Source organism: Bos grunniens, chromosome X (genome assembly GCF_055505025.1).
Source record: "Bos grunniens cultivar Pamir isolate PY7600 chromosome X, Bosgru_T2T1.0, whole genome shotgun sequence".
NCBI classification, from domain to species: Eukaryota; Metazoa; Chordata; class Mammalia; order Artiodactyla; family Bovidae; genus Bos; species Bos grunniens.
This window is the reverse complement of record NC_141194.1, coordinates 30,511,378-30,538,548: the sequence shown is the minus strand read 5'-3', so window position 1 is coordinate 30,538,548 and position 27,171 is coordinate 30,511,378. Positions and strand designations below refer to the sequence as shown.

The 27,171-nt window shown below is 36.2% G+C and overlaps 1 protein-coding gene across 20 annotated transcripts in view; it reads left to right on the top strand.

Moving 5' to 3' along the window:
* Nucleotides 1–27,171, top strand: part of DMD (dystrophin) — a 2,667,987-nt gene that overhangs the window by 2,122,211 nt on the left and 518,605 nt on the right. For all 20 annotated transcript variants that reach the window (XM_086387503.1, XM_086387509.1, XM_086387510.1 and 17 more), the window contains one exon: nt 5,960–6,149. In XM_086387503.1, the coding sequence (XP_086243629.1) occupies nt 5,960–6,149 (190 nt within the window). The remainder of the gene's footprint in view (nt 1–5,959; nt 6,150–27,171) is intronic.

Here is a 27,171-nt window from a genome sequence, read left to right as displayed (position 1 = left end):
TGAACTCAGTGGGAAAGAGTGAAACATCCAACTGAAAGCAAATGAAGAAACCAAACATACTGTAGGTAGGGAAAAAAATGGGAGGTTAATTTATGAAATGGTGAGAGAATAAATCTGAACATACTTTTAAAATTTTTGAAGAGTTCTGTAGATAACAGATTTTAAATTTATTTTCTGTGCTAGCTTAGAGCCTTCATCTCATACTCTGTGTCAATAGTTACATTAAAAGGACAGAATATTTTTCTCACCTTAGAGTTCAGTAACAGAGGAAAAAAGAGAAACATTCTCTCAGTTGCCAGAACCCTTCTGGGTCATCTATCTAAGTAGATATTTTCCAAAGACACATAAAGCCATAGTCTTAGAATTGTTGCTAGAGATGGAACTAGTAGGATACTGGTCCAAGCATTATTGAAGGATTTTGCTTAGATTCATGCTTTTCATTAGTGCACATTGCCAATAGAATTGCTGGAGATTAAAAGGAATGCTTCCTACAAACTGCTGTATAGCCATAGGTAATAAAATTCTAGCTGCCCCATGAAAATACAATGCAGACTTATTTTTTAAACAAAAGCAAAATTAATTCATTGGCTAGCAAACCAGTATAATCTGTTATGATTACAGAGAATTTGAACTTCGGGTTAACTCTGGTTCTATGAGCAGTATTTGGCCTAAAGTCCAAGTGCTTGCTGCTAAGGTACTCATTTTCTCTGATCTATATCTAACAAACAAAAAAGAACAACAACAACAAAAAAAACCCCACATCATCCTGTAATACTTTCCCTAAAACTATCATAGGAAATGATAGTTGTTAAAGTGCAAATAAACCGGGAAGGAAAGATCGAGAGTGTTTTATTTGGTTACTTCCTGATAATACCAGGGCACGGATGAAAATGTTACTTAGCAGAAGACCAAGTAGTGTGAATTTCCCGTTGGTTACACTTTCAGAAACATCTGGGAAAAATATCAGATTGAGCCTTTTTTCCCCCCCAAATATTCAATGTGTTTGTTTCTGTTTGGTTATATATAATGTGTGTGTATATGTATTTGTGTGTGTATAATCATTTAATACAGTGCAGTGATGAACTGTCATCCCTGCTGCTGCTGCTGCTAAGTCGCTTCAGTCGTGTCCAACTCTGTGTGACCCCATAGACGGCAGCCCACCAGGCTCCCCCGTCCCTGGGATTCTCCAGGCAAGAACACTGGAGTGGGTTGCCATTTCCTTCTCCAATGTATGAAAGTGAAAAGGGAAAGTGAAGTCGCTCAGTCATATCTGACTCTTAGCGACCCCATGGACTGCAGCCCACCAGGCTCCTCCGTCCATGGGATTTTCCAGGCAAGAGTACTGGAGTGGGGTGCCATTGCCTTCTCCCTGCATGTATCTAATCATGGAATATTGTCCATACATTAATTAAGCTCTTCAGCCTTACCTTGGAAAGTCATAGGCTTCCCTTTTTTCTTTTGCTTTTTATGTATTAGGTTGACCCATAACAAATTAGTGATTTACAACTTAGGTAAAAATCTGGAGTCTTAGAGATTTATTCAGAGATACCATGGTGTGGGTGTGTGTGTAAGTGTGTGTGTGTGTGTGTGTGTGTGTGTGTGAAGGATGAGGGTATACTCTGATTGCCTCATTGATAATCAGTTCTTAAAAAGAAAATGGAGATGCTGAGACATGCCTTCTGTGATTTTTCCACTTTATGCAGATTTGTGCACGTGGGGGGTTGTACTAAGCTTTATAGCTCCAACACTTTGTCCTTTCAGTAGATTCTTGCTTCTAACTGGTGATAATGCCTTATCTACAGATCTCCTTAAAGGACAACCAAAGGTATAGTAGCTCTTCAGGCTCAATTGCTGAGTATGAGAATCCTTCATCCTGTCTCCTTTTGTGACCACAATCTGTGCAAGTGGTTGTATATTTCTCCACATACATTTTTTAACAAGTATATTTTTCAAAGTTTTATTTAGTATGACAATTCAGCAGGTCAAGTTCCCCAGAAGTCAGATTCTGAGAAAGTGATTAATGTGTAGGGATTTCTTTATTTTTTGGTAGAGTGCTCTCAGGATGAATACCTGGGAGAGAAGAAAGGGAAAGAACCAGGATAGGACAGAAGGAGAAGCTGGGCTTCAATTCATTTGTAACCTCAACATCGATCAATCCTCCTCCCCTCCCGAATTGTCCAAAGCTGCAGCAAGGGGGATAGACTTTTACAAAAAGTCCACACATTAACCAGTCATTGGGGGCAACCTGCCTGCATCCAGCAGCTTTCCCAGGAGTTAAAGCAAAACACATTGCTGCTTACTCACTCAGTCACGTCGGACTCTTTGTGACCCCATGGACTGCAGCAGGCCAGGCCTCCCTGTCCCTCACTGTCTCCCAGCCGTTTCACAAGTTCATGTCCATTGAATCAGTGATGCTATCCAACCATCTCATCCACTGCTTCCCTCTTCTCCTTTTGCCTTCAGTCTTTCCATACTGTTCATGGGGTTCTCGCAGCAAAATTACTGGAATGGTCTGCCATTCCCTCCTCCCCTGGACCACATTTTGTCAGAACTCTTCACTATGACCTGTCTGTCTCAGGTGACCCTGCATGGCATGGCTCATAGCTTCAGTGAGTTATGCAAGCAAAACATACTTCAGTCCTGAAAGAGGGGTCTGGACATCCCAGCACAGCTTCCACTACACCAGTAGTTCTCAAAGTTTGGTCTCTCCAGTGTCAGTGATGCTCAAACTTGAGCATATATCAGAATTGCCTGGAAGACTTATTAAAATACAGCTCGCTGGACTCCACACAGAATTTCTGATACAGCAGGTCTAGGGTGGGGCTTGAGAATTGACATTTCTAATAAGTTCTCAGATGGCATTGATACTGTTGGGCTATGGAACATTCTTTGAGAACCACTGTACCACACTGCCTATATTTACCTATGGAGAATGGTGTCCTTATGAACAGAAATAAAACTTTTTGAAGTCAGCATCCCATTCCATATACCATCAAATTCTCAGCTATTTTTGTGCATTCTATACCTGGACTTGCTGATAATTAAAATTTGTCATATAAAAAAGTACTTAACTGATGCAGTAAATTATATTTGTAAAGCATTATTACTATTTTATGATAATTTGGTCATTGTTACTTTTAAAGTTCATGCCAAATTTTCTCCAGGGTCCATAATTTGATAACCTGGATATTATCATTAAAAATAATAATCTATGTTCGAGGTCTTTAGTTTTGTTCTAGGTAATTTTTTTATTACTTTATGATTCTCATTGCTACATTTTTTATCATAGAAGTTACTTAAAGGCATGCGATTATAGAAAATTTTAAAGTATGGTATATATTCAGAACTATTTTGAATGCACAAATATGGAATACAGGTAACTTTGACTCATCTAGTCTAGACGTAGCACAATTAAAATTTAAGAATTCAGTGTACATAGATGGATCTCAGGAAAAAGGATGCAGCCTTAAATCTCCCACACAAGCCAGAGATAACAGTCTCACCTCTGATTGAAGAGATTTTCTGCCATTGCTGCCACTGAATTTTGTCTAACGTATTTCCAAATTGGAAAATATTCAACCCGATGTTGTCAATATTTCAGGCCACAAGGGTGTTGTTTAGGAAAACGGTGCCTTACTGTCCTTAAAGAGTTACTGCTCTTCCCTAAGGGCCTAATTTACAAAGCAGCGACCTTGGTGGTAGGATTGGGCTGGAAATCTCATTGTCTCAGTAGAACACTTTCATCTGATTTATGTGCATCACATTTTCCAAATAACTCTTAGAAAGTTATTTACTAGTTACTTTCTCTGGAAGCCAAGGGTAAGTGGTGTTTCTCTTTAAGGTTAGAGAAGCTGGGATGCATCAAGCACAGCTCATCATGATGATGAAGCTGATAATAAAATGCACAGTATCTAATTCTCTGCCATGAGGGAGTTTCACATTGCCCCTTTTATTTTGTGCGACTTTGGAATATGTTAGAAAATACATCAGTGTCTAACCCTGCGTTTGTCTCCTGCAATGTGACAGCTTATTTCTATGCCAAATTTGGAGCTGGAGGTGGAGTAAATCTTAGTGATTTCTAGAGTACAAGCCAACCTAAAATATTAGCTAGCACTGGCTGAAATTGCCCCATTTGTTGGTCAGAAATGGTCAAATGTTAGCAATTACACAGGCTTCAACCTGTATGTTGTATGTTTCGCACCAGATTATAACATTACGTTTCTCAGTTTTGTCACAACGGTTCTGAATTTTTAAATCATCCTAAATAAATAATAAAAGATACTTTGCTCTTTCTCCCTGCGTTGATAGTTTGCCTGAAAACTAAGCAAGGAACTAGCAGTTCAGGCTAGCCATCGAACTTCATGAGGTTTAACTGATTTGCCCAATCAGAGCACCGGGCTACCTTTCAGTTGTGCAGTATTCAAGTTTATTTAGGAGTTGATAAATAGCTTAGTGCAATGCTTCCTTTTTTCCAGTTGCTGCACCCTCATAAACCTATTCTCCCCTCCACCAGTTAATGCAGACAGAAGATTTTTATCCAGTATGAGCACCAAAACTACACTGTGGAAGACTGTATGCTCAGCAAAAACCTCACCCATGATGAATAAACAGCTCTTCCGGGGGCTTTGCTGCCGCTGGCTCGGCAGGAGTTGTTTATTGCCTGGTTTGCACATCCCATGATAAAGTTGCTGCTGAAATAAATTGCAGTTTTGCATAATTATTGACAATCACATCTTAACAAGCAGTGTGTATCATATTCAAGTGTTCAGTTTTTTTTTTAAATCCATTTTTAGCTTATGTTGAATCCCAGAAAGCGTTTGTGTAGTAATAGAAGGCAAATACGACATTTAAATAGAGTACTAATTTCCTTATTGCAGAAAAAATTTACCTGAATCTTTTTAGATGGGGCTGTTATTGCCTCGGGCAATTTTCCTTCCCAAGTTACTATTATGTAGATGTTTGCTGAGGGCATACGTATGTGTATCCACAATACATGCATTATATATATTGTCAGAAAATATGAATAGCTCTTTTGTGGATTTTTGTGTCACTAGGGAATTTGATTCATTCCTTCTATAAGATTAGAGCAATGAGAATGGAATGTGGGCATAGGGAATCCACATTTTTGAGCAACTATAATTTGTGACTCATAATGTGTGAGGCACTCAGCTTCACACACACTGTTGTATTTTCAGTCTCATCAATACAACAATATGCATTGCAGATGAGAAATCAGAGAGGTTAAGTAACTTGTATCACACTCGGCGGAGGACACTGCGATTTGAACCCAATGTGTCTGGATTTTAAGCTCTACTTTTTCCATTACCCATAAAATGTTTCTTTTGGAAAATATTCTTAGTTGTATGACCATCAGGTAATGCAAAAGGAAGCTAATACAATAGTTAGAACTATTAGAACACACTGATGTTATGCAGATTACATGTTGCACAATGTTTGCTATGAAATATGTAGTTTTTCTACTTCTTAATCTTTTTGTTCCCTTTTGTTCTCCAGTCCCCTTCTCCTTCTTCCTCCAGTGTTCAACTTTCCATTGTAGGTTTGCATTTCTCCTGGCCTATTTAATCATGGTTCCCTGCCTCAGGTAACATTAAAGATAAGCATGGTAGATTTTAGGGTTTTACCTATAGAGATTAGTTTCAACTTTTGCCACATATTAAAATAACCTTTCAAAATTGACCAGCCAAAATGTTTTTTAAAACAAAGAATTTTTTGGAAAATGAACTTTCAAAAGTCTATAAGTCCAAATACATACACACACACACACACACACACATGCTATTCTAGTGGTTGATGTTTTCAAGTGGAGTTTTAGCAGCAACTCACATTTGTTGCAATGTTATGATTTAGTCCCTTTGATTTTGCTCTTTTTGTGGGATTCACTGGCTGCACCATTCTGATATTTGAGGATAATTGCATCTGGACATTTGTTCCTTTGCAGAGTGAGTGAGCGAGAGACTGCTCTGGAAGAAACTCATAGATTACTGCAACAGTTCCCCCTGGACTTGGAGAAGTTTCTTGCCTGGCTTACAGAAGCTGAAACAACGGCCAACGTCCTGCAGGATGCCACCCATAAGGAAAGGCTTCTAGAAGACTCCAAGGGAGTAAGAGAGCTGATGAAACAATGGCAGGTAAGTCAAGTGCTTCTACTTTTATAACTTGTGAATTGAACCAAAGAATCCTCAGCATTTGTCCTTGTAGTTGATATGCTGTGGACAAAAGTAGTGGTTTATGTGGCCTTATATATTTAGGCTTTTGGGCTAGAAGAAGAAAGAGGGAGAAGCAAAAAATCATTTCTTATTTCATTTAACACCCCAGTCTTCTAAATAGTATGTGGTTTTGACCAGGAAGAATTTGCGCATGAACGCTGGAGCTTTGATAAGAAGAAACTTTGCTCAGAGAAAAGGAATTAGGGGTTGGTTTATTAAATTTGAAAAAGTTGCCATTTTTGAGTGTTTATTTAATATTTTACAGGAAAAGCATCTGTATGAATTGTCTGTTTTATTTAGCGTTGCTAACTGAATCAGTTTCCCTTCATTACTTTCCAATACATTTTGAAATGTTAATCTGGCCTTTTGTGGGTTTCCTCCTAACATAATCTGTGAAAATAAAAATGAGATGGCTAACTTGGTCATGGTTAATGATCACACAATTTTCAGACAATTGTTTTTCCTAGAAACAAAAATTATTGCTATAAAATTTCATATGCATAAACAGCAAAAACAGAAGTTTCAGGTTGTTTTATGTACTTGAAATCTTGGTGTGAATCATATTCTATAGTTCAGGAAGGCTCCTGATATTTAAATACTTTGGGGACATGATAGAGTTTTCCTGACCTATATTGGAGTTTTGTTATGTAGAGTCAAATTTTCTGACTTGAAATAAGAACTTTACTAGTACCACAAAGAAACTTTGGAGTGTTCAAATAATATGATCCATTTTTAGGCCTAACTTCAGTTTTTTAATATTTTAAAATTATGGCAAAAAAGTGATAGTGTATTCCAGGTTGAAAAAGAATTCCAAAATCAAATCATAGTAAGAAAAGTTTCTTCTCCTCCCTCTCCTTGTTGTTCTCCTTCTTTTCTTCTGTTTTGATACGAGATCTGATCTACTTTGTATATAGAGTAGATGACAGTGGCAATTTATAGCTTCTTGAATTCCTCATTCTTGCTGTATCATTCTCCTCAGACCCCACTTGCTCCTTCACAATGTGTGTTGAATTACTTTGATCATTTGGAGGTAGTTTGCATAGATAAAGCCAGGTATTGTTCTAAACAGGTATCTCCTATGGCTTGTGGATGTAAATGCGGTGTAACGTTTGTTTTTTTTTTTTTTGGTCACTCTTAGCTAAATGGTTAGAAAATATGTTGCTAACATATTTGACTTATGATATTTCATTTAAAAATTTATCTTGGCTTGTAAATGCCCGTAAAGCCACCCTAGAGTTTTAAATATGTGGATTCACATATTCCTATCAGCTATGGTAAATAACGAGTAAAACTTTAAGTGGATTTTTTTTAGCAGATTCTTTTCAAAATTAAAGATTGTTCCAGTGACTCAATTTTGTAATAGGGATTTAATAAAATATTTCTTAAATTCATGGACAAGTATTGTTGAAGACAAAACAAGAATACATCCATGTATCTCCTATACATTTTATATTTGTATCTATAGTACTTATACAACAAAAATTCATACTGAAACTTATCATGAGAAACTGCAAGATTCTGAATCAATAGGAAAAAATGGCAGTGTTTCCTAACTATGTTTATTATGAAAGCGTGGAGAATAAAGTGCATTTTGTGCTTAGATTTCTAATCTCTTCAAAAACAATTGGAAATTATGCTGAGGAAATTTTCTTAGCTTATTCTCTATTACTCATTAAAAAATCTATTTATTCTTAAAAACCATGTAAAATTCCCTTAGAGTTCCTGAAAACCTTAGACATACCATTTTTCTCTTAACTATAATAGGACTAAGATACCAATGTTATTTTAAAACAGAGACCATTTTCTCATTCCCTCTCTATTAATATTGTGTCTTCTATAAATTCCACTTGCCTGAGGTTGAAACTACATTTTATGGATAGGAATGACATTTATAGCCAGCTCTGATTTTCAGTTAGATGGTTGAATAATGGCCTTTTGATGAAAGATTTGAAGATGTCATGGTAAAATCTCTAAACTACTGAAACTATTGATTACTGTTAACAGCACATTTCAGCTGATAGAATTGAATCAAGATACTGGGGTTTAAAAGCAACAGCTTGAAAATAAATAAAACTACATACCTTAGGAAATTACATGCAGTTTCAGTATTTCAGCTAAATGGAAGTGTTTGCTTTTTTTCCCCCTCTGAAGATTTTTTTTTTTAATTTTGAACAAAAGGGATGTTCTATAATATGTGTGAAGGAATCAAGTGTAATGGTGTGCCTTTCACTTCATTTGCAGAAGCTGGTAGCATTATATTCTTTGCATGATTCATGCTATATAGCAAGAACAGTGCTTACATATTAAAAAAGAAATTCCAAATGCCTAGCCAGAACATCAGCTTTCCCAGCAGATCCCAATATATCTATCCAACCCAAAGCAGTGATGTTTTACTTTATACAAATGCTGCAGAATGGAGATAGGGGGTGAAAACCTTCACAAAAGGAATTTTTCTCTATGGCTGTCAATCAATTTTTCTATATATGGCGACTCCAGCTCTTGCTAGACTGCCTATCACTGCTTATCACCCACTTCATAGGATGTTTAATTCTCCCAGCAATAATTATAATTCCTGGGTTTGATAAGCATATATGTATTATGAAACATATGCTTCCTGAATGGAATTAACCTGATTAATTCCACTCTGGAAGCCATTAAAGTTTTTTCCTTGTATGAGAAAAAATGATGTTATTTACGTTGCTTATTAAAAGCAAGGTCATATTTGTCCCCATACTTTAGGATGACAAGATCTTTTCTTATACAGTATTGGTATTTCTGACAGTGTAACTGACATCTTAAAGCCAATGTATTTTTACAGCATTCCATATAGAGGCTTGTGAAGTGACAGTTTGAAAAGTTTTAAATTGCAAATTTATTCTTAAAATGAAGAATTATATTCATAATTGTATCAGATTCTTCCTATGTCCAAAGCATTTCCTACTTTGGGCCTCAGAGAATTGGTAAAGATGGCCACACTTCTAAGTGCTAACATAAAACTATTGGTAACCAACTGAAAATGGGTAGACTGCATCTTTGCTAATATTTCACAAGAATTTCACCAATCTTAACTGATTCTCTAAGCACCCCTAAGAGATCATTGTAGTAGCAGCTGGTAAAGAAGGTATGTGGGGATGGGTGTGCAGTGGGGAGAAATGGTCATAAAGGTAAGATAATTAGGGTCTTTTTCTCAGCAAGAGAGACTATGGAGCAATTAATATTTGAGATCCCCTCATCTGTGATCTTGGAGAACGCAATGGCACCTCACTTCAGTACTCTTGCCTGGAGAATCCCATGGATGGAGGAGCCTGGTGGGCTGCAGTCCATGGGATCACTAAGAGTCAGACACGACTGAGCAACTGCACTTTCAATTTTCACTTTCATGCATTGGAGAAGGAAATGGCAACCCACTCCAGTGTTCTTGCCTGGTGAATCCCAGGGACAGGGGAGCCTGGTGGGCTTCCGTCTACAGGGTTGCACAGAGTCGGACACGACTGAAGTGACTTAGCAGCAGCATCTGTGATCTGGTTCCTGTCTCAGGCCCTATACAAAACACTTCCAGAGAGAAAAGATTGATAAATTTTGAATTGTACATCAGAGTATACCCGGAAATTGATTAAGCTATCTTAAATTTCTAATACATTGTTGAAATTGAGGGAAAGTAGCTTCTTCAATGTTGCTCACACTATATTTTGGCCCACTGATTAATTCCAAAGGAATAAGGAAGAATGCAACCTCAATAGCAAAATTAGTATCCTGAATAAATTAGATTGTCACATTTGTTGGTACATTTGAAAAGAGAGATAATCTGAGTATCCCTAATTCTTAGAAAAGAAAACACTTTGTATATATAGCAACCCTTTCTGTTGCTATAATTTGAATTGAGTTTTACATGTATTTTTTAACCTTTCTACTTTGGTGTCCAAAGATTATGAAAGTTTATTTTGATGTTTTTATTTTGCCTAGTGTTATCTGCCTGCCATTTTTGATAATATGCAAAACATATAAATGTATACATATATACATATGTATTAAATTTCCATAAAATGTTGATTAATTCATCAAATCTTTATTAAACACCATTAGATGTCTAGCATGGAGTTAGGACTAGCATTACAAACATAATTAGAGAGATGTTTTTCAAGCATAGTTGAAAGAACTAGGTTATATAATCAATTTAATGAGTATCAATTCACATTTTTTAACAGAAAGGAATAAAATTAGTAGAATAGAAAAATAACAAGAGTCTATCCCTCTTAAATAAGAGCCAGTATTATTTTGTGAAACTTCGGTTTCAACTATTTGTATATGCATGTGTATGTATTTGTGTACGTACTGGACTAGTGTGTAGCACATATTCAGAAACCTCTGTATTGGAGTATGATTTCTGCCTTTGGGATGCTTACATTTCAGAGGTGAGGATAGTTACACTAAGATAAAATTCTGGTAGTGTGATGAGTGTTACAGTAGAGGGCTAGACAGGGTCTAATAAAAACAGAAGATGATTAAGTTAAGCTTGCCAGAGTCTCCAGGGAATTCACCTGGAACACTGTTTTTCAGTCTTGGAAGAGGTTTTTAAAATGCTAATTTCTGGGTTCTAGCCCTAGAAAGTCAAACTGCATTGATCACAGCATGTCCAGTCCGTGCTTCTCCTGTCCAGCCAAGGTTGAGAACTTCTGTTTAGAGAAAGTTAGAAGAATGTGTCAAAAGTGAGCTAGATGCACAGAGTTAACAAGGGATTTCTGGCATAGGAAACAGCATATTGAAAGTCCTGGACAGTTGGGTAGTTTGAGAATCAAAAGGTACTTCTTTATGGCTGGGGTGGCTGGGGTATGATTATTCTAAGAAATGTGATTGGAAAGATCAGCTGAGGCTAAATCATGTAGAAAGGCAGCATGATAGAGTAGATAGAGTATGAGCCTTGTAGGTAGAAAGATCACTTATTTTACCACTTGTTGTCTAACCTCTAAGTCTCAATTATATCCTTCTGTACAAAGAAAATAATGCTTCACAGAATTTTGTGAGAAATAAATGATAGGATACATGTAAAATGCCCACCAGAGGGGCAGAGCGTTGCACTCAAATTGCTCGGTATGTTAGCTGTCTTTTCCTTCCTTGTTTCCACCTATGTTTAAGAGTTTGGACTATTTTTACTCTATGAGAAGTCACAGCATATTTTTAAGCAAGGAAATTAAATAACCTGACTTATGCTTATGTTTTTGAAAGATTGCTCTGGTAGCTATAAGGAGAATGAACTGGAAGGATACAAGATCTGTCCAGGAATAAAAGTTAGAAAATTATTTCTGTAATATTCCAACCAATAAATGACCATTAAGATGTTGAGGCTAAACAAAGGAAACATATATGTGAGCTATTTGGAGGTAAAAGCTAACACTGTGATGCACTGGGTTGGCCAAACATGCAGGTTATTCTGTAACATCTTACAGAAACACTCAAATGAACTTTTTGGACAACCCAATAGATTATGGGAGGAAGAGGTGAGGGGGAAATGTGAGGTACAGCAAGAAGTCACTGACTGCTTACCATTTGAGATGACCAGGTGCCAACACAGAGTTGCAGAATTAAAGAGGAGAAATTGTTATAGGAAGAGAAAGCAGCCGGTTTTTCTTTCTCAAGATTACTCCAGCTATTCGTGGTCTTTTATGTCTCCATACAAATTTTAAGATTTGTGAAATCTTAGTTCTGTGAAAAATGCCATTGGTGATTTGATACAGATTGCATTGAATCTGTAATTTTCTTTGGGTAGTATAGTCATTTTCAGAATACTGATTCTTCTAATCCAAGAACATGGTATATCTTTCCATCTGTTTGTGTCACCTTCAATTTCTTTCATCAGCATCTTACAGTTTTTGGAGTATAGGTATTTTGTCTCTTTAGGTAGGTTTATTCCTAATTATGTTACTCTTTTTGATGTGATGATAAATGGAATTGTTCCTTAATTTCTCTTTTTGATCTTTCATTGTTAGTAGGTAGAAATGCAACAGATTTCTGTGTATTAATTTTGTACCTGAAACTTTATCAAATTCATTGATGAGCTCTAGCAGTTTTCTGGTAACATCTTTAGGATTTTCTATGTATAGTATCATTTCATGCAAAGACGGGCTCGATAAAGGACAGAAATGGTATGGACCTAACAAAAGCAGAAGATATTAAGAAGAGATGGCAAGAATACACAGAAGAACTGTACAAAAAAGATCTGCATGACCCAGATAATCATGATGGTGTGATCACTCACCTAGAGCCAGACATCCTGGAATGTGAAGTCAAGTGGGCCTTAGAAAGCATCACTACAAACAAAGCTAGTGGAGGTGATGGAATCCCAGTTGAGCTATTCCAAATCCTGAAAGATGATGCTGTGAAAGTGCTGCACTCAATATGCCAGCAAATGTGGAAAACTCAGCAGTGGCCACAGGACTGGAAAAGGTCAGTTTTCATTCCAATCCCAAAGAAAGGCAATTCCAAAGAATGCTCAAACTACCGCACAATTGCACTCATCTCACACACTAGTAAAGTAATGCTCAAAATTCTCCAAGCCAGGCTTCAGCAATATGTGAATCGTGAACTTCCTGATGTTCAAGCTGGTGTCAGAAAAGGCAGAGGAACCAGAGATCAAATTGCCAACATCTGTTGGATCATGGAAAAAGCAAGAGAGTTCCAGAAAAGCATCTATTTCTGCTTTATTGATTATGCCAAAGCCTTTGACTGTGTGGATCACAATAAACTGTGGAAAATTCTGAAAGAGATGGGAATACCAGACCACCTGATCTGCCTCTTGAGAAATCTGTATGCAGGTCAAGAAGCAACAGTTAGAACTGGACATGGAACAACAGACTGGTTCCAAATAGGAAAAGGAGTACGTCAAGGCTGTATATTGTCACCCTGTTTATTTAACTTATATGCAGAGTACATCATGAGAAACGCTGGACTGGAAGAAACAAAAGCTGGAATCAAGATTGCTGGGAGAAATATCAATAACCTCAGATATGCAGATGACACCACCCTTATGGCAGAAAGTGAAGAGGAACTCAAAAGCCTCTTGATGAAAGTGAAAGTGGAGAGTGAAAAAGTTGGCTTAAAGCTCAACATTCAGAAAACAAAGATCATGGCATCTGGTCCCATCACTTCATGGGAAATAGATGGGAAACAGTGGAAACGGTGTCAGACTTTATTTTTCTGGGCTCCAGAATCACTGCAGATGGTGACTACAGCTATGAAATTAAAAGACGCTTACTCCTTGGAAGGAAAGTTATGACCAACCTAGATAGCATATTCAAAAGCAGAGACATTACTTTGCCAACAAAGGTTCGTCTAGTCAAGGCTATGGTTTTTCCTGGGTCATGTATGGATGTGAGAGTTGGACTGTGAAGAAAAGCTGAGCGCCAAAGAATTGATGCTTTTGAACTGTGGTGTTGGAGAAGACTCTTGCAAGTCCCTTGGACTGCAAGGAGATCCAACCAGTCCATTCTGAAGGAGATCAGCCCTGGGATTTCTTTGGAAGGAATGATGCTGAAGCTGAAACTCCAGTACTTTGGCCACCTCATAAGAAGAGTTGACTCATTGGAAAAGACTCTGATGCTGGGAGGGATTGGGAGCAAGAGGAGAAGGGGACGACAGAAGATGAGATGGCTGGATGGCATCACTGACTCGATGGACGTGAGTCTCAGTGAACCCTTGGAGTTGGTGATGGACAGGGAGGACTGGCATGCTGCGATTCATGGGGGTCACAAAGAATCGGACACGATTGAGCGACTGATCTGATCTGATCTGATGTATAAGTATCATGTCATCTGCAAATGGTGACAGTTTTATTTTGTCTTTTCCACTTTGTATTCCTTTTATTTTTCTTCTCTGATTGCCATAACTAGGACTTCCAAAACTATGTTGAATAAAATTGGCAAGGGTGGGCATCCTGATCTTGAAGGAAATGTCTTCAGCTTTTCACCATTGAGTATAATGTTAGTGGTAGGTTTCTTGTGTATGGCCTTTATTATGTTGAGACATGTCCCCTCCGTGCCCACATTCTGGAGAGTTTTTTTCATAAATGGGTTGTGAAATTTGTCAAAAGCTTTTTTTGCATCCAATGAGTTAATCATATGGTTTTTATTCTTCAATTATACAATGGAATATTACTCAGCCATTAAAAAGAACAAAATAATGCCATTTGCAGCACCATGGATAGACCTAGAGATTGTCACACTGAGTGAAGTCAGATGGAGAAAAAGAACTTTTGTTTGATATTGCTTATATGCAGAATCTAAAAAGAAATGATATGAGTGAACTTATTTATGAAACAGAAACAGACTCACAGACTTAGAGAATAAATTTAGTTACCAGGGGGGAAGGCTGGGGGGAAAGGATAGTTAGGGAATTTGGAATGGACATGTACACACTGATATATTTAAAATGGATAACCAACAAGGACCTATTGTATAGCACAGGGAACTCTGTTCAATATTATGTAACAACCTAAATGGGAAAATAATTTGAAAAAGAATAGATACATGTATAACTGAATCACTTTGCTATACACCTGAAACTATCACAACATTGTCAGTCAAGTAAACTCTAATATAAATGAAAAGTAAAAAATAAAATAAAATAATTAAATGGATAACAAAAAATGCAACTGGTTTTGAGGTATCTGTGAATAATAAAGGTGAAAATAACACCTCCCTTGAGGCACTTTTGAATGTGGATCTAATTTGGAGAAAGATATAGGTCAAAGATATAAAATTGAAGGACATCAACATGGACCCCATTAAAAATACATAATATTACACAGAAATCAGTGTCATTGTTACTTGAATTTCTCCATTCAGAAATATATCTAGAAGTCACTAAAATATTACTTGCTGTAGCACAGAATTGGTCTTAAATGATGCCATCTTGTGCTATTTAAAAAGACAGCTTTGAAGACTCTTGTAAATGTTTTAACCATGAAAAAAAGGCAAAGAACTAGCAAAGCTTTGGTGTAAAATTCTTACTGTGGAGAATGCAAAAGTATTTGGGTAATATATCCAAGATCAAGAAAAACTCTTTCCAGTTAGGGCAGTTAATTTCTTCTCTTATATAAAAGTGGAACGTTTTGATTTACTTCTTGTTCTACAGGAAGAAGTTTATACACATTCACAATACTATGGTTGGTAGTACTCAGGAATAGATTCAAGAGCCACGTGCTTTTTATTTTACTATAGTCAATAATTTATTATGTTCCATGGGTTTCTCAAAGCAAGAATGTTAGTGGTTTGCCATTCCCTTCTCTAGTGGACCATGTTTGCCTGGCGTGCTGCAGTCCATGGGGTTGCAAAGAGTCGCACAGGACTTAATGACTGAACAACAACAATTATGTTCCAAGTTTGGACCCTGAAGTCCTTGTAGATGACAAAGAAAACCCAAAAAAGAAACAGTGAAAATAATTAAAAGTTTAGAAATAAAGTCAATGAGGACAAGGATTGGTGTTCAAGATTGGTGTTTTAGTGCCTACAATATAGAAAGTAATCCATTTATTGTTAACCAGTGATGGAAAACAGTCACCTCAATATAATACAATGAGTCTAACCACTTGATTATAGGAGTTATGACACTCTGAATCATCTTACCATGGTCTCTTTCATATATGAACCTGTTAATTCAGTGTATGGAAACTTCAGGACCTACTTTTTTGGTATTACCATTAAGTTTGCTATTATTAACATCTGGAATGATACAGGGAAGCACTAATTTGAATAACTTTGTAACTCAGTTATTGGATTCTGTAATTTTATACATACTAACTAAAAGAAAGGCCCATATAGGTAAGAAGACAGTATGCCTACTGAAAACTGAATTTTGATAGACCCTAATAACCATTGTTTTTTATTCCCCACAGAACTTTTGTGAGGCTCTTATAAATAAAAATATTAAAGCACTTTGAAAAAGCTTCTTCAAGTGAAAGATTCTTATTAATGTTATGAATTACCATTAGAGAAAAGCCAAACTAAAGATGTAGACTTAATATCATATGCTTTAAAATCAACCAACTAAAATTATATTAATAAGGATAATAATAACTAAATTGTTCCATGTTTATAATTGGCAAATCATTTTTACTTTCATTCTCTGATTTGATTCTCACTGAAAAGCTCTAGTATTGGTACTATTATTTCCGTATTCAGATAAGGAGGGTAAAATTATGACAGTTCAGTAATTTAGCTATTATTACTTCTTTGAAAATCAACTGTCCGCCATTCATCACACTACCATCTTTTCAGTCAGAGAAATTTCAAACCAAATAGTCATTTCTATCTACATTGCCTTCTTACTTGCCATACTTTCTAGTTCGCGTTCAAGTTCTATCAGTTTTACATCTCTAATCTTTTACACCTGTTCATTTCTCTCCAGTCCACTTACCACCACTCTGATTTTTACTCATTACCTTTTACATTCCCTCACTCTTTCCTGCATTGCTCCAATCCACCCTGCAGATTGCCATTTTCAATTAAGCTTTGTAAAACAGTTTTTATTGTAACTACCTGATAAATTCCATGAGAGCAGGTATTTTATCCACTTTATTCTCTTATATATTCCTATTGCTTGAGACAGTGCCCAGCACATAATGTATGTGTGTGTGTGCGTGCACACACACACGTGCTCAGTCATGTCCAAATTTTTGCGACGCCATGGACTATAGCCTGCTGAGCTCTTCTGGCCATAGGATTTCCCAGGCAAGAATACTGGAGTGGGTTGCTATTTCCTCCTCCAGGGGATCTTCCCCATCCAGGGATCAAACCCACGTATCTTGTTATCTCCTTTATTGGCAGACCGATTTTTTGTGACTACTGCCACCTGGGAAGGCTTCAGCACATAACAGGTGCCAATAAATATTCATCAAGTGAATGAAAGAATATATGACTCCCCTGTTCAAACAACTTTTATGACTTCTCAAAGACCTCAGAATATTCTACAAACTCCTTTACCTGACCCACTAGGATTGGCCCTCAAACTCAATTTCCTATCTTGTTTCTTCTTTTTCCTCTCTATGCACCCTTTATTGTTGTCATTGTTGTTCAGTCACTGAGTCATGTCCAACTCTTTGAGACTCCATGGACTATGGCCTGCCAGGCTGCTCTGTCCATGGGATTTCCCAGGCAAGAATACTAGAGTGAGTTTCTATTTCCTTCTCCAGGGGATCTTCCTGACCCAAACATGGGACCTGAGTCTCCTGCACTGGCAGGTGGATCCTTTACCACTGAGCAGCCTGGGAAGTCCCTGTGCACCCTTAACTCCTACTAAATCGCACAGCTAGCCTGTATACTTTTGTGTCTTTGATGACTTCTTTCTTTTCTTGGGACTCCTTTTCCTCATCTCAGTTTACCCAGATGCAACCTGATTTTCAAGGAAAGTCATATTCACATTCTTCCCTTTTCCCTGAGTCCTAGAGCTAGAAGACATCTTGTCTCCTTCTCAATTCCCAGAGGCATTTCTTTGCACTTTAAATAACACAATGCTTTCTATGTTGTTTTAGAGGGGCTGGAGAAGATAGCATTTAGTAGTGTGGGCTTTGAAGCTTGACTGCCTGGGTTTGACTCATGATTCTGATACTTACTGACCATGTACACATTTCTTAATTGCCATCAATTTAAGCAGCTATAAATCAAGAGAAATTATAACATTTATGCCATTAGGCTATTGTGAGGGTGATATGAATTGATATATGTGAAGTTTATAAAATGATATTTGATACGTAATAAGCAACCAGTAAACATAGCTAGTATTATGTTATTACTATTATCAGATATATTAATATAAAATATACATTTTTATAAGTAAATTTTTGTAATGTGTCTTTCACTCTAGAGTGCTTAAGAGCTCAATCCTCATATGGGTTGAGAAACTCCTTAATAAGAAATGAATGAATTAATGAAACCATGCCAGAAATATTGGCTACCATGAGTGTTGAAACTCTGATTTTTAAAAAGCTTCATCTTTTCTAACCAAGAAAAAATTAATAATCTTTAGTAGATTTTAGTTCTTAAATGTCAATATTGACTCATGTTTGAAAAGCTCTTCAAAGTCTTCAGGTACAAACAAACCTTAATACTCCCATTCTTGAGAATAAACACTCTACACTGAAAATGGAAAAGAGACCTCTTGCCTTTTATAATGACCTCCTTGGGGAAATCAATTGGCTTGCGACCCTTCTCTTTCAGTCAGACACCAGACATTGAAATTCCCTGAAATACACTTCAGTAACAGTAGTTTATTTTTCTCAAATGGTCTGACCAACATTTGGAAGTCACATCAATGGCTTATAGATATGTTAATAAAATTAATAAAGTTATTTTTAATTCATTCTTTGAGGGAGTAGTGGTGAAGATAGCCAGAAGTATGAGACTATTCACTCGCTTTCTTTAAACTCCAACAGAGCCTGGACAACATCTATATGATTTCAGGCTTTCTTCTCCAAACAAGAATAGAGAAGGTCAGAAAAAGTTTGATCACAGAAAGTCAGAAAATTTCACATCACTTTCTCTTCCTCTATTCAAAGATTTCTTGATGGTTAGGGGTCTTTGAAAGCAGAGTCTCTAGGCAAAATAAATAAATAAATACAGATATTCCTTTACATGATGGGTAGCAGTCCCCTCTTCTTGTTGGAAAATTTTGAAATTGTGGATTGAAGGGATCAAATAAAAAACTCTCCAGTCTTTTATTTACAAATTATTTTTTAAATGAACTTCACGAGAGTCTCTCTAGTGCCTTTCATAATTCTGCTAAGAAAAATTTCCAGGTATTAATGAAAGATTAATAGTATTCAAAATAGTTTAGATTATCAGCATGTGATTTTCATTCCACATGAGGTCCATTTGCAGTTTACATGGTTTTCTAAATTACATTAAAATAAAATGTCAAAAAGTTTCACATTTTTTTTTTCATTTTTCACAACATCAATCTTTGAAGAAAGGTTATTGAACAAATGTCTATGCATAAATTAGCCATTCCCCGTAGAGGTAAAAGAAGCCATTACACCTGGTTGTGAAAGAGAGTGTCATGAATGTGGAAGAAATAAATCAATCCCCACTGGAGATCATATCAGTCTAGATGGAAGAATGTCTATAGCCTAATAGTGAGAAAGCAACAAATTACTTTTGTTTGTTCTTTCATCCGTTACTGTCCTTGAGAGGTCTATTAACAGTTAACCATTCAATATTATTAGTAGTATAAATGTAATCTTGAATTCTCTGAAGGTTCAGTTTTTTTGCTCTAATTTGTATTCATCTCCAACACCTTTTGCAATATATTATTCCTTAGGAGTTATAGAAAAAGTTATTCTCATCAGAAAGCAGCATTTCATTTGCTCTCAGGAACCAACCACATTTCACCTCTATTATTTGCTCCCAATTCAACAATTCAACATTGGATTTGATTCAAGGAGGCAACCCCAAATAGAATGAGACTTCAATAATTTACTTCATAAATTCTGTTTTTACAGTATTTTCACAAATGATTGGGAAACTGTTGTACATTGCAGTTTTAAAAACTGAAATGAATGTAGATAACATTTTTACCTCCTATGGGCAAGTGTTGACATTTTCTGTTTTGGAGTAGAAAACAGTGGTCATTATTGGAAGGAAACCATTGGAGTGATCAGACAACTCTAAATTCATTTCTTATCAATAGCTTAAAAGAAATTGAGGCCAGTAACTATATAGAATAAAAGTAAATCTCAAGTGTAATAAAGTGTCTCTCAAATGGCAGTATAGACACATACATTTTACTACCCTATTTGCTTTTCTTTCTGTACTGTTTGCCCCAAGGTCTCATCTACACCACTGTGTACCAATTAATTTCTACAATATACATGTCAATAACCTCATTTGCATTTCTCTACTCACTATTCTGGGCACAAGGTTGTCTTAAGGACATTTTAGTTTTTCTCAGTTTAATCCATCTCTCCTATCATTTTCTTAGTGTATCTGTCTGTCTCTCTCTTTGCCTGTCACTTGCTTACTCTCTCATGTTTCTCATTTCTGTTTCTTTTCGAATGACTTTCAACTAGGCAGAAGGTACATCTCATGTCTCTGTGCCTGCCTCCAAGCTCTAATTCTTTCACTCACCCAGGACTCTCCTTGCTGAATTCTTTCTCTCATTTAGCGGCTATCATTGATGTTGGACAAATGATAGAACCTTATTTCTTAAAGGACCAGAACATCCCCTTGAGCAAGTAATTAAAAGGATTCAGCAAATCAAAATATGAGCTATGTGGATGGATCCTGAAAACATTTTGCTAAGAGAAATCAGCCAAACACAAAGGATATAATTATTGTGTGTGTGTGTGTGTGTATAATATAATTCCACTTGTATGTGGTACTTAAAATAATCAAATTCATAGAGATAGAAAGTTGAATAGTTACCAGGAGGTAGAGGTGAGGAGTTAGGGGACTTTTTGTTTAATGATACCTGAGTTTTGGTTTGAGAAGATGAAAAAGTTCTAGAGGGAGATAATGGTGATGGTTCCTGACAGTGTGAATGTACTTAATGAGACTGAACTGTACATTTTAAAATGGTTGAAATAGTAAATTTTGTGTTGTGAATATTTTGTCACAGTTCAAAAAGAGCAATATGAGTCAACAGAGCTGTTGAGGGACCTTTTGTGGAAGTAGTATGGTAGCAGAGAGTGTGGGTATCTTATTTTATAGGTCAAGAAATTTGCATTCAGATTCTGACCACTGACTTGTGTGATCTTGGAGAAATCGGTTGCATTGTGAAGCCCAGGTTTATCTTCTGGAAAATAATGGAGCTAGATAAAAGAAAGTTGCATGTTTCTCTAAGTTCTCATGCAATCTATACTCTCTTTACTTGGGAAGTTTATTAAAAATGCAGTGTCAGAAGCTGACTCTCTAGGGATGGGCCAGGGAATCTGCATATTTAAAGAGCCCCCGGGTGTTTCTTGTGCCCATTCAAATATGAGAATCACTGGGCCAGATGCTTGCATAACGCCATTTTAGCTCTTGAAATTTGACAAATTTTGATTCTGTAAGGCAGATTCTCAGTGCTTATGCAAGAGAAAGAAATGAAGAAAATATTAGACTTTCTGCTTGTGTTAGAGAATTTTTCACTTGATATCCTCATCTCTGATGCCTAGCCAATCAAGAATGGTATTGTTTATTCCTCCCACTGTTTTGGAGAGGCATGGGGAAAAAAAATAAGCCAGATGGTACTGAGGGAGATTTAACATTACCATATTCTTTCTTTTTCCCTTTGCATATTGTGTAAAACTGCCCATGCCTCCATCTGAGTCATGATCATTCATTTAATGTTATGATTTAATGGCTCATGACATTAAATTATAATGTAGCCTAACATGATCAAATTATAGGATCAGAAGGAAAGTTTCTTTTCTCGGGGTGATTTGTATTCCTTAAGCAAATTGTATTATTGGCTAAAGTTTTCATAATTATTTCTAAGCCTTGATTTAGGGAATCTTCTCTCTTCCCTAGAAATGCATTTTGTAAAACAGAATCTAGATTATAATCAATGTCTCAAAAGTAAAATTAAGAAAGGGAAAAAAAGTTTTATTTTGCTTTGCTTTTATTTTGTGTGTGTGCGTGTGTGTTTAGAGTACTGAAATTCTGTCTGAGACTATATGTGAGATTAAAAGTGAAGCAGAATAATCAGATAATTATTACATACTCACTTGAGTGGCTTATCCTAAGAAAAGCATAACCCCTGCAACAATATTTTACCAACCAATCAGTGAGGTCCTAATCACTTTTATTTTGAATAAATAGTTTTACATCTGTAATATTATGTTTGTTTTCCTTTTGTATATGGGCTCAAGCAATAAAATATATCATCCTTGGTTAATTCAAGCAAAGAAGATTTTATTCTGAACCAATTTTTGTTGTTTTCCTTATTTGAACTTTGCTCACATCTCTACATTTCTTAGCATATAAAATATTTTGTGTTATGAATGTGATTAAAATAGAAAATAATTAGTTAATTTACAAGAGGGAAAGAGAGAGAGAGAGAAAGGGTAAGAGAACACCACAAATCACAACGTGCTTTTCTATTCTGTGAAGTCTGTCAGGGCAACAGAGAAAGGCCTACCCAGGCCTAGTAACAAAAAGGAAAAAGAAATATGGTGGGAGTTTCTCCTGCTGCTTTACCAAGTCTGAGACAAGTTGTGTCAGAGTTTAGATTCTGTAAAACACAGACAATTTACCTGTCTTGTGAGAATCTCAAAATGAGTTTAGATAGGAGAGGCATAGGAGTTGAAATCCAATAATATATGCAACAATGATCATGCCAGAGGTGCACATAGAAAGCAAATTAGTCCCCTAAAAGAGGAACCAAATTGAAATTCCTTCTCTGAGCAAGATTTCAAACACCTTATTCTTTTACTTTTCTGTTTATGAAAATGGAATACCACCAGAAAAGCAAGAATTTGGAAGACAAGATGAAAAAAATAAAATTGGAATTGTAAGGAAGAGACAACCCACACAAACACACACATGCAATGAGAGAGCATTTTACCTACATGTTGTATCTGATTGAGAACTCCCTTTGCTGCAGGGTTCCTCGCAGAAAGTGACTAACTCTCATGATGTGATTTATTTTCTTTTATATGGCACTGGAAAAAGAAAATGTATCTAAACTCCTTAAGGGCAGTGTTGTATTGTTATTCTTATATGTTTGTGCTTAGTTGCTCAGTCGTGTCCAACTCTTCGCAACGTCATGGACTGCAGCCTGCCAGGCTCCTCTTTCCAGGATTCTCCAGGCAAGAATACTGGAGGGGGTTGCCATGCCCTCCTCTATTCCTATGTAGTATATTCTAAAAAGTAACTCTAGATGTAAGATAGGACTTGTGACTCAAATAGCATATTCCACTCCCTGGCATAAAAATTACATCAGTCTGCCTGTATTCAAGGGACACTGCTACAAGATGACTCCAAATAAAATATATGTTTGAATTCTGTATAGGAAAAAAAAAAGAGTAGGTTATTTATTTATTAAATCTAGTAGCCAATCATGGATGATGTTAATAAAAGCACAGAGCAGTCATCAAGCACAGACCAACATGTGGCAGAAATTATACCCTGAAGAAGTAAGAGATATAACTAAGTACATGTCATTTCAGGTTCTGCAGTATAGTATCTGCTTTACAGACACTGTTCTATAGTTGCAGTAGATCAAATGATTAACTCTAATTTTCCTCCCTTTCTGCAGCCACAACCTTACCACCACCTCCTTAGGAATAAAATGTATCTCCTATCCCCTGGCCTTAAGGGTTGAATCATGTGATTTGCTTGAGCAAACAAGCGAGCAAAATTAACTGTACTAGTTTGAAGCTTAGGCCTTCAAACAGTGTATTAGTTTGAAGAAACCGGCTTGCATTTTCCAGTTTCTGCTTCTTGACCCTATGCGCAAGCAGAGCGTGTTCCATCTAGGCTGGTGGTGTCAGAAAGAGGATGACAGACATGTGCAGGAGGGCTGTGCTAGTCACGCACACCCAGGAGAATAAATGGTTGTGTTTTGAAACCGTAGTGCATTTTTCTGTGTTACTGTGGCAGTAGCTAATTAAAACAGCAAATATGTTTTTGTCTTTCCTGACTGCCTATTGAAAATTAATAATATCAGCCATTTTGTGGTTAAAAAAATAAAAAGCCTGTATTTTAAATTTAACGGTTCGCTGCTAAACAAAGTTTTTCAAAATAATTAGCTCTTCCCTTGTTGGGTGATGTCATTATTTTAAGTTTATGTGTCATAAATACATTGTTTATGTCTGTTTATTTATAAATAACATCTGTCATGGTTGGAAACACCACCAGTCTTGAGAGAATGCACACAGTTCCATGTTACAGATTTTAAAACTCTCCTTACATCAAAGTATTGCATAATAATATGTTTCGTTTTAATACATCACACACTCCCAGGAGAAAGTAAGTGATACTTATTTGGTTTTGTGAGAGAGAGAAAAATAATGAACATTACTATCTGGTTTAACCCTCGTGGTGATATGGAATCATAGCTGTGTTAATTACCCTTGTGATTTGTCTTCACAGAGATAATTATATGTGAACTTTCTTTCCAATTTGTTATGTAATATTAGAAATACTTCTAAAATTGACATGGATTCATTATGTTACCATCTTTATTATAATCATTAATCTATTTAATTGAGTGTTTTAAAACTATAGTATTCAAAATGTGTGTGCTGAGTCACTTCAGTTGTGTCTGACTCTGCTACCCCATGGACTGTAGCCCACCATGCTCCTCTGTCCATGCAATTCTCCAGACAAGAATACGGGAGTGGGTTGCCATTTCCTTTCCAGGCAATCTTCCCAGAGATTGAACCCCCATCTCTTTTGTCTCCTGCATTGGCAGGTGAATTCTTTACCACTAGTGCCACCTGAGAAGCCCAGCATTCAGAAAAAAATAAGACTTATTAAAAATAGATTTTTGAAATAATACTTTTTTCATGCCTTTTGAATAATTGGATTATTCAGTATTTCTTCATACTGAATCTAAGTCATACTGTCTGTGTAAAAATAGATGTCAGCTGAAGACAACCAGGCAATGGATTTGTCTTGACAACAATTTTTTTATATATCCAGACTTCATTTATTATTAGGCATGTCTGTTTTTAAAATTGATACTTCTTTACCTTTCTGTATTTAGGGAAATGACACAAGAGAATAGCATTAATTTCCTCTGTCATATGGGCTGAATTACATTTGAAACTTTCAAGAGAGATTGTGTAATCAATTTAAAGAGACATTTGAAAAGATTGCTGTTAATATATCTCTAAAATGAATTAGTGGCATAAACTGTAGCTAGGTGATTTAGGTACAGTTGTAATCGTTAGTAATCCCAGGAGAAGATACAATGCATGCTGTAGTCTCTCAACCAGTGTAACTGCTAAAAATTCTGGGAGACTGGTCCTCTGCAAGGCTTCCCGATATTATTGCTCCTAGGGGAATTTTATTCCAATACTGTATTTACAACAGCAGCAGCCATTAACTATTTCTGTATTACTCCAGTCATAGCTATTACTGAATTATTCACCTACTATTTTGTGGTTTAAAGAATAAGTGGACTTCATATTCTAGGGACAGTGTTAGTCACTCAGTTGTGTCCAACTCTTTGTGATTCCAAGGACTGTAGCCCACCAGGCTCTTCTGTCCATGGAATTCTCCAGGCAAGAATACTGAAGTGAGTTGCCATTTCCTTCTCCTTTCTAGAGAAAGCACTTGAAGAAATGAAAGAAAGTTTGCCGTAGATCTGTATATCCCATGCATGCATGCTCAGTCGTGTCCCACTCTTTGCAACCCCATGGACTGTAGCCCTCCAGGCTCCTCAGTCCATGGAATTTTCCAGACAAGAATATTGGAGCAGGTTGCCATTTCCTTCTGCAGGGCGTCTTCCTTATCCAGGGACTGAACCCATGTCTCCTGCATCAGCAGGTGGATTCTTTACCCCTGAGCCACCTAGGAAGCCCCAGGTTCTCAGGGCTAGCTCAGTAATGTCCTAAAGAAGGAAGGTCAGGTGACATGTCTTGCTGCTCCCTCTTTCATGTGTTGTGAGTGTTATTCCTGTAGAAGAGGAGTCAAGAGTGGGAAGAAAATGAAACCTGTCAATACTGTGAATATATAAATAATAAAAGTGGCAGGAGTACTGATTAATTCTGAATCATTCTTTATAAAATGACTAGAGCCGTGAAAATGCTCAGTCTGCACAGCTGATTTGGAAATATATGCAATCTGTTGATCAGAATTCATTTGCAAATGCTCTCTTCCAGAACTTTCTGTACTGGAGTTCTTAAGATTTTTGTCCCCCCCAAAATGAAAAACTACCTTAGGAGATGGTGATTTAAAACAGAAGAAAGCATTTGTCCACCTTAATAGCAATTTTCAAACAAACAGTTGATACAAATGAGTCAAAATACAGTTTCCTTTCAAAGAAAAGTTTCAGAATACTTTCAGTCCCTATATACGTTTTGTTTGGTAGGAAAATAAAAAAGCTAAATTCTTGTATCTTTAAGTAGAAATTTCAGCATAAATAAATGAAAGCTATAGATCTAGTTCAGTGATCCTATAAAGAGGAATATCTTCATCACTGGTCTTTTAATTTCAGGTGGTGTATACATATTATTTTATTTTTATAAGTAAAGCAATTGTGTTATTACATATATTGTTATAACAGTAGAAGTCCTCTCAGTTAAATTCAGTAATAATCAATGTACATTGTTTATTTTATTTCTTTCTGATTTTTAACCAAAACTGTGACAGAAACTTAATTGGTAGGATCAACTTACCACATTTACAAAATTATTACTTTTGTTCACGTGTTCTTCCTTGAACATTTTTTATGTTCCTTAAACCAAGCTACATACTTTGTTTTTTGTTTTGTTTAATTTTGATTTAAAACTTTGTTTCCTAAAATTTCTTCTTCATAAAGCCACATCTCCAACATGCATTCTTTGCTACTCCATTGAACTAGTAAAATACCTAATCTGTTTTCAAGGATTTGTTTCTTAACTATAGTGGTTTTAGCTAAGAATAATGTATTAATATTTTATAAATAATATTAGAATGCCTAAATTGCCTATGCCTGATATTACCATATTTACTGCTCATTTTAAGGTCTCATGATACATTCAATTCAGATAAATTTTTTAATTATTTAGAGGAAGAAATAGAGATATTTTAATGTACTAGGTTATTGATAAAGCCTAGCAAACAATTCTGGGTTTTTTAGTCTCACAAAATATCATCCATCCACGTCCAAAAACTTAAAATGAATTTATTGTGCTTTCTCTTTTATCTTGAAAAAATATTTCATTGTAAAGACCAACTAAGATACGAATTTAAAGACTAAAAAACTGTAAACTATCTTCCTCTTAGTATTTACTTTAGAAGTCTAGCAATAGTTTTTCTTAAGTCATCAA